General features: G+C 39.0%; 1 protein-coding gene across 1 annotated transcript in view; it reads left to right on the forward strand.

Annotated features, from left to right (window-relative positions):
- The window catches only part of LOC143293681 (uncharacterized), a 34535-nt gene extending 20947 nt beyond the window's left edge, over nt 1-13588 (forward strand). Inside the window, exon 18 of the mRNA XM_076604839.1 lies at nt 518-13588. Within this exon, the coding sequence (XP_076460954.1) occupies nt 518-3262 (2745 nt within the window). The 3' untranslated portion in view covers nt 3263-13588. The remainder of the gene's footprint in view (nt 1-517) is intronic.
- The last annotated feature ends 223 nt before the right edge of the window (nt 13589-13811 follow it).

Here is a 13811-nt window from a genome sequence, read left to right on the forward strand (position 1 = left end):
TTCTGTCTCTGCTCCATGGTCTCCTTTGTTCAGGGAGTTCTTTGGTCATGTTTTTTGTTTGTTTGTGTATTATTTTATATTTCAACTGAAAATCTGGCTCTCCATTCTAGTTAAGTACTTGCTTCTAGTCAAAACTTTTAAAAGTCAAATGAGCAAAAAACTAAATCCCACAGAGTCCAGTAAAACGAGTAGTGCTCATCTGCTGTCAACATGATCTCTGTTGATAAATATTGGGAATAGGAGATAATTTCTGATGTTTGGCCATCAGGAGACATTGTGATAATCCCATTTGTTTTCAATTTTTGAAATGGAGAATGTTTGGGTATTGTTCTCATCTTGTTCAATGATATTTTCATGTCATTCATAAAGTACTGATGAAATCATGAATACATTTTTGTGTGGTGTTTCAGCAACAATGATATAAGAATATTTTAGTGTTTTTACATCAGATAGTAAAAATACACAGTATTTGAAAATGAACTAATTGAACTGTATCAAACTGAATGTTACGTTTCAGACATCTGGTCAGCGCAGCAACAGTAGCTCATCCCAAAATGGCAGTAATCCAAGATCCTCCTCCAATTCCTCCCAGCGGCCCTCCACGTCCTCCCCTCAGACTCAGCGTCCATCCAGTGCCAGCCTTGGTTCCAGTCCCACACAGAGACCTGCCAGCACGCCCAGTCTGGCCACTGACGTGCGTCCCCCATCTACAGGGGCCACTCAAACCCCAGGCTACCCAGTGCGACCCTCCTCAGCAGGCCCTCGTCAAGGCTCTAGCCCCCTGGGATCCAGGCAGACCTCAAGTCCTGGACAGCGTCTGTCGTCCAGCCCTTCAGGGAGTCGAACCTCCAGCCCCAACAGTCAGGCACAGAGAGGGGGAGGTGGTGGTGCAAGTGCAGGGGTGTCACCTCTTGCAACATCACGGCAGTCACCAACAGGTCCTTTGGATGTGGTGTCTGTGTCAAGGCCAAACTCTTCAGGCAGTGTGAGTTCAGCAACATCTCGACCGAGCTCGACAGGCCATGTGAACTCCCCTGTGGTGTCACGACAGAACACTTCAGGCATTGTGAACCGCACACCAGTGACAAGGCCTGGTAGTGCGGGGAGCCAGGACCCACCTGTCACATCAAAACTAAATTGTTCCACTAGTGAAGGAAGTTTGGGTGTGTCAGGACAGACTTCCAACAGCATCTATACTGCTGGCTCTGCGGTATCACGGCAAAGTTCTGCTGCCGGTTCCAACACAACGGTGGTGTCCCGTCAGAACTCCAGTTGTGGTGTGAATGCCACTCAAGTGTCTCAGCAGAGTAGCACAAAGACAACACCTGCTTTGTTGAGGCAAAGCTCTAGTGGTAATCTGAACTCTTCTTCTTCTGCTGTGTTCCGCCAGAATTCTAGTAGTACAGGTGGTGCTTCTGTGGCTCCATCGTCCAGACAGTCTTTAGCTACGGATTCCAAAACCGTGTCGGCCCCGTCAGTGTCTCGTTTAGTCTCTTCTTCCTCTGTGTCTGTTGCAATGTCCCGACAAACTGACGCCACAAGTGGCACCACTTCTACCTCAGGCAAGCAGCTCAGCTCAGGCAGCACAGCTTCATCCAGTGCTAATGTTTCGACATCACGAACGTCTGGCGCTGTGACATCAAGCGCTCAACGAACTTCCTCTGGCAGCAGTGTGGGGATCGCAGGTGGGAGTAAGAGTGTTGTGACAAAACCGTCGCTCAATGGTGCCAGTGGTAGCAAAACGAACAGCGGAGGGGGTGGTGCTGTCAGTAAGGGTGCTAGTGCAGGTAAAACCAACGCAACCACAACAAGCATAGCAGGTAGTAAGACACCACCAACTAATGTTGTTCGCTCTCCTCTTGTAAGTGTTGCTTCATCCATTGCATCCATCACTGCCAGCAAGGGAGAGGCTTGTTCCAGCAATTCTGAAAGCTCTGCCTCTCCCATCAACTCATTCATTTCAGGTTCCAGAGCACACAATACAACTTCTTTCACAACATCAGCAAAACTCTCCACTTCAACTTCATCAGTGTCGTCATTATTATCCTCATCACTTCCAGGTCATTTAGCATCGTCTGCAAACAAGACTGTGTCATCTGGAGCAGCACGTGGTCGCAAGGGGTCTCTGTCAGCTATTGTTGACAAACTGGCCACTAAAGTGAGTGCTTCCTCAGTCCCAGCTTTGGATAATGGTGAAAGCTTAGGGATTGGAGGAGGTGGACCTTCAGTGGTCAGCATGTCTGAAGGATCAGCAGAGAGGAGGAAGAATGCCATGGAGGAAGGGGAGGCTGCAGAACAAAAGACTGGGGTCAAACGGTCAGCGTCTCTGTCAGGTCTGTCCCCACCTTCCTCTGAGCAGAAGTTGCCACGTGTGGAGAGTCACAAACCCGCCAGCATGGCGGGCGCCCCCTTACCTGCACACACCACTCCACCACACTCCTCACCCTCTCTGCCCACTGCTTTGCCAGGAATGGAGAGACACCCCTCAGGAGCAGTGGCAGAGAAGAACAACCCATTCCATTCCAGAGATTGTGCCGACATTGGGCTAGATCTCAGCATGCCCAAAGACAAGGTTCGATTGGATGCTTTCCCAGCCTCTTCACTGCCATCACACGTGGATGCCAAGGGGAGAATAAGTCCAAAGGATTCTAACATCAATACAGTTTCCCCAGGTGGTTCAATAGATAGGGGGGGAACTAAGTTCAATGGAGATTCCAACAGAGACCGATCACGTTCAGAGAATGATATTTTTAAAGTGCCTACACCAAAAACTCAGTGCAGTGAAGAAGTAGAGGAGCGTAGCAGCGGTTGTGGTAGTGGTAGACCAGTGAGTTCCTCCAACAGTCATCCCCTTTCTGCCTCTGGCAGTCCTCTGAGTGATGCCAGCAGCTCCGGCGACGATTTGATCATCGACTGCGGAGGAGAGTCACCTAATCTGGCTACCAGTCGACCAGCATCATCGGCTTCATCCAGAGGAGGCACGCCCTCAATACACCCTTCCCCGAAACGTGTTGCAGACCTTGCCAGTGAGGGAACAGCATCTGGTGGTTTGGATCGTGCTAGTCCAGGGAAGTCCGTAGTGAAAACCAGTCCTTCCAGCAATGTGCGTGGTTTCAAGAACTCACCCCAGTCTTCTCCCCACCCCAAACTGTCTTCCAACCAAACGTCCCCTGACCCTGCTGTTCATGAAGTGCACGTCAACTCACCCTGTGAGATTGATGATGAATTGATGAACGAGGCACTGGGCTTCAACCCTAGCTGACCCAGGCCTTGATGGCTGATAGGGGGGATTTTTTGCATTATCATGGGAAACTACAGTATTTCCCCACGTACACATGTACTGTTGCTGTGAGACTTTCATTACGATATGAGTTCGCTGCTCCAGAACTCAACAAAAGTTTGGGATATTGTGATCTGCATCTGAAGTGCATGTAACCTGTTTTTCTTCTTCTTTCATGTGGAGTAGATTTGCTCTCTTTTGTTTTGGGGGATGGGGGGCAGTGGGGGCAAAAATTACATGAACTGATATGAAAATGAAGGGGTGAATGAAATGAAAACAAAGCAAAAAGAAAAAAAAAGAAAAAAAAAGTTTATGTTTTTGTGTGTTTGCTTTGATCAGTTGATGTTTAAGAGTGGCTTGTGTTTGTGCCCATGTGTTAGATTTGGTAGGGGAAGGGAGGTGTGGTGAGCTTCAAAAAATGAGTAATATTAATGTGCGTACACATGTGTAAAACGTGTTTCCTAAAGTTCTTTCATTTCGTGTGGAGACATTGCATCCATTGGGAAGAGTTTTCAGGCTGTTGACATCCTGGTTTTACAAATTGTAGCTTTTAGTTTTTAAGATTGTTGCCTTATTTATTTATTTGATTATTTATTTTTATCTTTGTTATTTTTGGGGACTGATATTAAAAAAAAAAAAAAAATCAGATGGCAAGATGAAAAATGTATGGTAAACCAATAAGAAAGTGAAAGAGGCAACAACTACTGTCATGTATGTACTAATGTAGCATCCAAGCAAAGATGAATACTTGTTAGATATTATGTCACCTGGAAACTTTGTACCAGCAATGCCAAAAAACGTAAGCCAAAGATTTTGTGAAAGTTACTGAAGGACTAAGTCACAGTAGTGTTGTGTTGTAGTATTTATATATATATGCATGCTGTGTTTATTATTGCATAAACTGAATGAAAACGTTTACCATCACGCATTCTTTTTATGAGTCAGTCACTGATTTTATGAGTCAGTCACTGATTGAACACCTTCAACAAGTCAGTCATGTTAATACCAGGTAGTTATAAAATATTTTTTTAACACCAAAAGAAAAGACAAAGACATAATCTGTACTTTAGCTGTTTAGAGGGGAAAAACAGAAAAGTTAAGAAGAAAAGAAAGATGCTTATTTTTGTAACAAGAACAGGAGAAAGGAAGTCGGGGGGGATTTGTAAAAGAGTGTCTTGTTAACAGTATTAATTCCTTGACTGCTGGAATGAATCTTCACACTGATCACAGGCTCTTCATTGGTATATTCATGAATGAAAACATAGTTGCTTGCTTTTTTGCTTTCTTACTTGTGGTTATTTTTAATGTAAAATCTTAAAAAAAAAGATATTTATTTTTAGCTTGTGCTTTTCATTGTCATAATTCAAGGTCATAATAGTACTTGACTTTGAAAAAAAAGTCATGCCTCTGAAAACAAGGCAGGTTTTTCCCTGATGTGAAATATTTATTAGGTACTATGTATGTAAGTGAATACATACAAATATGAAATTTAGTATAAACATTGTACACATTCAGTAGTGTAGGGGTTAATAACAGTGAAAACGAGCATTGGCCTGGCCTGTCCATGGTGTAAAGTGTACCGCCAAACCTTGTCAGAGTTTGAAGTGTTTGTTGGTTAAAAAAAAAGTTCACAGAATTGAACTAGTATCGATTGATTGTTGTACTATTAAGCATTTTTAGAAAGTTTAAATCTGCTCATCAGTGACAGTCACACACAGCAGGGATATTCAGTTTTTGATAGTTCAGTTATGTTCATCAGGTGAATTTTGTCTATGATGAATGGTCTTGTCTGGTTGTATGAACTGAAATAAACACCTCTTTCAAACACAAGATGATATGATTCCTTACTTTCATAATTTTGGAAATTTTGTATGGAAAATCTTGTTTTAATCTTAATATGCATAGATGAATTTCCCCTTAGCCCTCGCCCCTCCTTTCCCATGTATGTAACTGTTTGCATTACTGACTGCAGTGTGGTGTGCTTGTTATGTGTTCTGTGTTTGACCCTGTACAAGTGCACTGTGTATGTGCATGCATCATCTTCATCTGTCTGTTCTATACCCTCTACATTTTTTGTCTGTCAGTAAGTCATTCAAGCAACCTCTTGACATGATTTTTTTGTTTGTTTTTGCTTTTTGGTATATTTTTGTATTGTGGTTTATTTGTTGATGTTTATTTGCTAGAAATAGGATAAAGAAAATTAGAGATGTGGGAAGGGACAGGAAGGGAGTAATGGTATTGTTATTATGACTCAGTACTTTAATTTTAAAATAGTATCTGTTTACAGTTATATGCGTCTTTGAATTGAAGAACAGGTGTAAATGTTAGTCGATAAAATTTTATCTAGCATGTTTTAATATTTTTCTCACCACCACCTTTCCTTCCCTCAACAGTCACTTGAATTTTATGTCAAGCATAAGATGCTCAGTTAAACTGTGAGGCATAAGATGCTTAGTTAAACTGAAGTGCTCTTGAATCTCAGATCTGTTCCTTTTAAAGCTGTGATGTAGCTGTCAAATCTGAAAGCGTTAGCCTGGATCAGTACAAGCAGTATTAAAAGGGGGGAAAAAAATGGACGTGAATCGTAAAGTTGATGATAACGATGGAGTAAGCATATAGGCAACGCACATTTTTGCTGTTGTGTGTTTTCATATGAGATATGTCTGCTACTGAGGCGTGAAAATCAACCTTTACTTCCTGGATATTGACTGTTTTGATGCAGCAAAAACATTTAATGAGTAATACTAATAGTGTTACCATACTTGTTTTGATGACGTGAAGAATTCTGGTGAAAACTGTTTTGTTTATCACTTTATGACTGGTGAAACTTGTTGAAAGGGTTTGAGGAAATGCTGTAAAAGGAACAGCTGTGTTTATCAGTGTTTTTGTTTCTGTCTCCGTCTGTCTTGTCCAAAGCTTGTTGAAAGATGTGTTGAACTTATTCCATTTCTAAAGAGCATAGCATGTAAAATTAATTTCTTGTTTTTCTCTGAAAAGTATTATTTCGATAGGACTTTTTCTGTTACTATAAATATGTACACTTTAAAGAGCATTCAGTTTTAGAGGATTTGCATTCAGCAGGTATTTTGGCTGTAGTAACCGTCATAATTATCAATGTATTCTTTAGTAATGGTTTTTTGTTGTTGTTTTTTTCAGCTTTTTTTTTTCTCTCTTTTTTTTTTTCTCGCTGTCAGGTGTGCAGAGATTTGTGCGTTGGAAGTATTCAGCATTTGTGAAACTTAGAGGGGGGAAAATCATAATTGGCTCATTTGTTAATGTTATCAGTCAGTGGTATAAAGAGCTTGTAAATGGCAAATGGCACATCTCAATGCATTTTCTTGTAAATAGGCGTGTTTGCCTTTACTACTAGGGCCTCATGTTCATTGACTGCTGTTGTTTGAAAATGTGAACAAGTGAAAGTGTAAATGTGCTTTCTTTTTCTTTCTTTATGTGTGTGTGTGTGTGTGCATGTGTCTGTGTGTGCATGTGTCTGTGTGTTTGTGTTTGTTATACTATAATCATGTTGAATCCCTGTAAGTCTGACCAGGGCATCAGCTGCTAATCAACTGAACAGCTTTGAAGCTATCTTTTTACTGGTCACCATAGTAGTGTTTCCACACATATTTGCTTGCCGAATGCATCAAAATCTCTTAACTGGATCAAAACCATGTTTCTCATGCCTTGTGGATTAAGGTCCAGGGAAACATCTTTTAATGTGGATCACAAAATACATTCAGGCACATGGAGTCTCCTCTATTCAGTTGCAACAGATCATGAGTTTCATTCCTATGAAAAGATCGAAAAGCAGTTATCATGGATGCATTTTTGACTCAAATCACAACCAAACAAGCAACTCCCACTCTCCCCTCAAGGAATTGAAAAAACAGACCCCCCCCCCCCCCCCCCCAATAAAAACTAAGCTTTCTGGAGTGTTCAACATGGAAAAAGAAACTGGGTACAGTTATATGAATCTGGGTTCATATCTTAGGAGACAAGCTAAACAAGTAGATGGGGCAACAGTGCGCAAGATCCATTCCAAAACAGAACTCGTCTTAAACTACATTCAGTATCATTAGTGCACATAAGAATATACTCGTCTATCTCCTTGTTTATTGCAGACACAGCATTGGGAGAAAGTTACAGCCATTGAGTTTTTCCTTGAGAACTGAACTGAACTGACCTTAGCATGCTACAAGAGAGAGGGAGAGTGATTTTGATTTGTGATCGACATTGAGGGATTGCTTCTCTTGATATGTACTTTGATATAGATTTGTTAGGCTCAAGGGCTGGGTTTGCTTTAGCAAAAGAGACTAATATTCTTAGAACTAGAAGCTTGAGGCAAGTAAGTCTTTGGAGAGAAAAGAAAAGAAAAAAAGGATCGTTTGACTCTTGTGCTTATCATCAATCTGTTCAAGAACAGCATTAGACAGAGGTATTGCTGATTTTTAGAACTTTTTTATATATATATATTTTTTTTTATTGGTTTGCATGTATAACATTTTTGTCATCATCCCATTTCAGTCAGCAATGGGCATGGATTGTGGGATGAAGGTTTTTACCGTTGGTGAATGAAAAGTCTGTTCTTGTCCTGTTTCAGATTGTTTCATCATCCATTGCAAGAGATGGCTTTCTTTTCTTTTAAATTGCAGGAAGTAATTTCCTTGTCCTTGATTCCTGTTTCGTTAACTTTTTTTTTTTTTTTTTTTTTAAAGAGGGGTTGTAAAGGGAAAAGAAAGAAAGCATGTTGTTACAGAGAAAAAATAGAAGAAAACTACCCCAAAACAAACAAACAAAAAACAATGTTCAGTGTTGGACTGTTGAAGGCAGCTGAAACTTCGGATGTTATGTGATAGCTTGAGGTTACAACTTTTATGCTGTAATATGATCTTATTAATTTTGTTTTTAGCTTGTCATAGCAAATTGCTACTTTTCAGTCTCCTGACCCCCTTTTTCATTTCAAGTAGTGTGTTTTTTTCTGTTTAAACGTAATGCTTCTTTTATTATTTTTTTTTCTTCCCTGTATTGTGTAACATATTGTGGACGATGTGTGAGTGTGGGTGGGTGTTACATTTCACGGAGAGGGTTGCTTGTTAGTGTTTTGGCTGCTTACATTCATTGTATATATAGCAGAACCATTGGTTCTTGTACATGGCACTGCACATTATGTTCTCCCAGTTTTTGTATCGTCTTTTGCAGAGTCCTGTGTGTGTTCTTTCACTTTCTTGAGGAATGACTGCTTCATTTATTGTGTGCTGCTCTGTTGGTCTCAATGTGTTATCACAGCTCTTTTGATACTGTCCAGTTAGACCTGAAACTGCTTTTGCTTTGATCACCTGATTTTTTGCTTGAGTACATATTGCAATTAGTCAGCTGCTTAAACGTGTTGAGCTAATGTGTGTTTACGGATGGTTGGTGGTTATTGAAAGAGAATTGACAAAATATGTGTAGTCTTTTGCTTTTGTCATCATTTTACCAGTTCTGTGAAAGTTGCTAAGTTGGTTTAAGTAATTTGTATGCATTTGAAAATGTCATCATTGAATAGATGACTTACATCAGATATTTTATGTGTTAGTTGTACATTCTACTTTTTACCAAAAATTGTTTGTGATACCTAAAAAAAGGGGGAGAAGAAAAGGGTTCAACTGGAATATCCCTTTTGCTGTTATGGAAGTGTGAAATCTGAGAAAAGAAAGGAAAAGATTTGAGTACATTTAGTTGCACTGAAATTATTGGCTTATTCCAAATGTGATTTTGATAAATGGCAAACAATACTGACCAGCTGCTTTTAAAAGTATTGGTTTCTCTGTTAATAATTTTGCAAGTGAGTGATCAGAATTCTAGTCTGTTTCAATATTTAGTACTATAATTATAGTATTAAAAAAAAAAAAAAGGATACTTGACTTCAGAATACACAAGTATATCTGTATAGTTTTCCACGGTTTCCATGATGAGTGTGTTACATTTCCTACATAAGTACAAAGTTTATCCGGAATTGAAATGGAAATAACAGTGTGCTGGGAAAATAAAAGCATGGGATGTTTATGAATTCCAGAATGTTCATGAGCAAATCAAAGGGTCAACAACCAAGACTGTTTTGCAGTGCAAATGTGCGCATTAGAAATCTAGAAAAAAGTTTGCTGTCCATTTAAAAAAAAGCATTACAAGCTTTCCAGTTTTACCATCTATCATTCCATCTTAAAATCAGTGCCAATTGCTTGCTCCATTTTTCTCTTAAGATCATGAGCTTATTTTATACTGAGGAAAAAAAAAGAAAAAAAGAAAATTATGCTGGTGAAAAAGAAAGAAGAGAATACTATTTCAGTAACATTTGATATCAGTGCTTAAGAAGATGTTGCCAGTTGGGGTTTCATTATTTTTATTTGTTGGTTTTGTGTATCATACCACTGGTCTATATTTGTGGCAAGGTGGGAGCTTAGACTGACATTTATCAAGGTATTTTGGGGGCTTAAGAGGCTGAGGTGTGAGTGACAGATGATTTTCCTTTTGGCTTGATGAATGCATCAACCATATGTGTATTGACTGTAAAGACAAACCAGATCTGATTGTATGTCATGTGATACTGGAAGCTTTGATTTGTTTCAATTGTTTTGTTTGTCCAGTTGTTTTGTTTGTCTAATTTGACCAGTTATCTCAGTACAGGATAATTTGATACTTGCGAACATTTGTTTGTTTGTTTGTTTTTTGTTGTTGTTTTTGTTTGTTTGTTTGTTTTTGTTTTTTCAGTATTTCTGTACAACTGTTACAAGTCAACGAAACAGACTTGAATTTTGCTTTGGAAAGTTTTGATAGTTGTTTTACTGTGACTCATTATTTTATGATGCCAAGGCTATTAGGAGTAGGTTGAGGGAGGTAAAATGTATTTTAAAGAGAGAGAGAGAGAAGGTTAATGTAAGGTTACACGTAAAGGTTCATGAATTGCTGAACTTTGATAGATCATGACTCATGTCTGTGGCATTACCTTACCTTTCAAAACAGAACTTTTTTAAATATATATTTTATCTCCTAAAATCAATCAGATGTAAAACCGCATGTGATCAAAGAAATAATCCATGAAGTGTAGAAACCTTGGGTTTTGACATAAAAAGAACACGCACGCACACACACAAAAAACATGCATCAGCTTTTACATTACTGCATGTAAACATGTAGATCAGCACCCCATGGCCATGAGCGAACAGTGAAATACAGTAACCATTCTTGGTAGGATTACCTGATGATGTGATGTGGAGAAAGTGAAGAATCCTTAACCAAACACTGTTGTTTCTGGGAGGTCCATGTGTAAGCTTCCTGTTCCCTCAGCCTTAAATTGCTCATTTATCAGCATGATTTGGACACGATAAATATAAATGTGTGTTGGCTAAATTAGGATTTAAGTGTCTTCATTTAGTGAGCATTTCCTCCCCTCCCCCCAACCCCCTTCCTCCTCTCTCTTCAAGTCAGTGTTAGTTATGCACAGGCACATATTAACTTATAGATTTATTTGATTTAGACCATTGCACATGCACTGAGTTAACTATCACTGAGTTGGAGCACTGAGATCCCAGTTCATCAAATAGTCACTATTGGTAGAGTGAAACTCGGTGAAATTAGAATGGTCAGTGGTCAGGTGATCACCCCTACCCCAAACACCCTCACCCCACAACTTGCTCAAGTTTCATTCTGAAAAGTAATACAAGCTCATGATAGTTTTGTGTGTGTGTGTGGTTTTGTTGGTGTTTTCCTCATCCATAGAATTGTCCACATAATGTAGTAAAAGTATAGTCATAACTGTAACTGTAGATTAGTTTTATCTTAACTCTGTTGTATTATGTGTCCTATTATGATGCTGTACACTTTTTTTTCTACCTCAAGCTGTACACTTAGGTGTTTAAATTGCACACTGCTGTTGTTTTGTTGTTGATCAGCTTGTGCTTTTCGTTGCTGCATAGATGGATGTTGTTTTCTATCGTAAAGGGCAAACTATGGAAAGTACAGAAGTGGAAAACTACAAGTCATGGTCTGCAGATGTGTAAAGTGCTGTTGCAGCTTGTTCATGTCTATATTGTTTCTTCCTCAGTCATAGTCAAGTGATAAAGTGGAATAAATGATGGTATTGCTTGTGTAATTGTCTTGGTGGAGAACCCATTGGATGGAGAGGGGGTAAATGAAACTATGAATTTGTGTTCAGAATTGCAGTATCAAACTGACATTCCTCCTCTTGCACTAAATCACAGGCATAATGAAAATGTTTTGAAGTCGGATCTCTGGATATTTCTGGAAATGGCTTGAGATTTCCTTCACAATTGGTCTCTGCCCTGCAACAATCAAGACAGTGGGCAGGTTGTTAAATTACAGGTTCCAAGTATTCCATGTAAATATTTTCAGCTCTCTCCTCTGTGAAAACCATCATTTTATTATGTCATATTCCCAGCTTGACTGGAGGCAGATAAACACATGTGCAACCTTTGTTTCAAATGCTTGATGAAAGTGTTGTGTCTTATGTTAGCTGTTTGACAGAAAGTTGAAGTCTGTGTTAGTGGAATTGTCACCGTCAGATGTGCGGAATTGTGTGTGTACTTTTTCTTCAGTTGGTGTGTGGTGGGAGTGCTCATGTATTGCACAGTGAAATTGTTGGCCATCTTTGGCATTCACAAGCAGTGGATAAACATTCATATCTTACAGTCTGTGGCAGTTCTCTGACAGCCATGAACCCCATCTCAGCTTCTAGTTATTACTGGCGAGTCCTTCCCACAGTAAAGTCACTGTGGGTTGCTGTGTTTTTAGGTATCATATCTTCCCTGTGTAAGACCTAAACAATCGATACAATATCCTTCCTGTGAAAGGCCTAAAAAGATATGTTAAATACCTTGCTATCTTATCACCACTGTCCTTTGGGATGCCAGGTATATTATCCATTGCTACAGTAGTGAATTTGAGGAATGGAATATGATCTTGTTCGGAAATTTGTCAAGATCAGTGCCTGGACTTTTTCTTTGTTTTTGCTAAATCCCTTGATAAATTGTACTATTATGACACCAGAGGGGTCTTCTGGGAAGATTTTAGATTACTGTTGCTGTTAGATCTTCAGATGCTTCTTTCTGTTGACATGTTCATACATTTGCAAAAGGTTTTTAGCTGTCATTCGATTTCATGGCTTTGGATGTCTTTTGGCCTTTGTTATTGGCTGGGCTGTATCTGAAGTATGATGAAAGCAATCACACTGCTGAGCATTTATAATTGGTAAAATCAGTTGTTTTCTTTCATTCAACCTTTCACTTCCTGTTTTGTCTGCTGAAGAGGCTTTGAGATGGGTGGAAGAGCTGGTGAGACCATGTGACCAGAGCATGTGAGGTGTGCTGGTTTTCTCTCTTGTGAATTCATTTCATGCTGGTGTGTCTGAGGCTCCTGTGGATGAGAGACAACTTCGCTTATGAACTGAGTTTGTACTTTTTATATCGTATACATTTTGTAGATGATGTATCAGTATGTTGCTTGCAGCCCATGTGATCGTTTCCTTGCAACATCATGCTTTTGTTTACCATAATCTTTTTCTCATAGAAATTGTTTCATGGTGATTTTGCATGATCCTGTGCTAATATGGCTTGAAGAGTTGGAGATATGTATCACAGGACTTTGAAATAAGATGTAACATTGTTTTTGTTGTGCAAAATCAGTTAAGCTTTTTATGGTTTATTTCTCAGGTGCTTCATATTATTTCAGAGCATATTAAGTAGGAATTACGGTAAGTTGCTTAAAATACTGTCCTAAATATAAACTTAAAAAAAACACCATGCTAATATTAAATTCTTGCAGATTAACTTGTCATTTGTATGGACCTTTCCTCATTAAGGCGTTTCTCATTACTCCATGTACTTCAGGCTCTTGAGGAAATATATAAGTTATGGAAATATAATTTTCCCCATATGTAAACTGGGAAAAAAACACAACAGGTGTCCTTGCATTGATGACAAAATGGGAAATTTTAAATGTGTATTTTTGTGTTGTGTGATACAGCATGGACATGGAAGACTGAAAAAGTTTTGCCCAGTTTTGTCAGATGTGTGAATATGGTATCATTGTATATATGTCAAAAATGCATTGGACTCAAACTGCAGTCAGAGTGACACATTTCATTCAAGGCGTGTGATGTCTGCAACTGATTAGCCTCCGAATGGAAAGTTAAAATGGATCTGTTACTAGGAGTGTTCCTTGTTAACTGGATCAATATTTATATTGTGAGTCTGCATTTGTACGTGTTAAATGATTGTACAATATAGGCTGTCACATGGAATAAAATGTAAACAACTTTTTTGTTGCTGTTTACTTCTGTCTTTTTTGAGTGAGAATGTGCTGAGTACTAGTTTATTTTATTTGGTTCATTTCTCTTTATGAAAGTCTAGTAAATATTTCAAGTAAATTTGGTGTGTGTTTGCTGTTTTCAGTCAAGTATTTTCTGATACACTACATCTAGTGAAATGGAGGTGTAATTTTGGAATACCATGGACTCGTAGCTCACATTTTGTTCTGGTTT

Source organism: Babylonia areolata, chromosome 19 (genome assembly GCF_041734735.1).
Source record: "Babylonia areolata isolate BAREFJ2019XMU chromosome 19, ASM4173473v1, whole genome shotgun sequence".
NCBI lineage: Eukaryota > Metazoa > Mollusca > Gastropoda > Neogastropoda > Buccinidae > Babylonia > Babylonia areolata.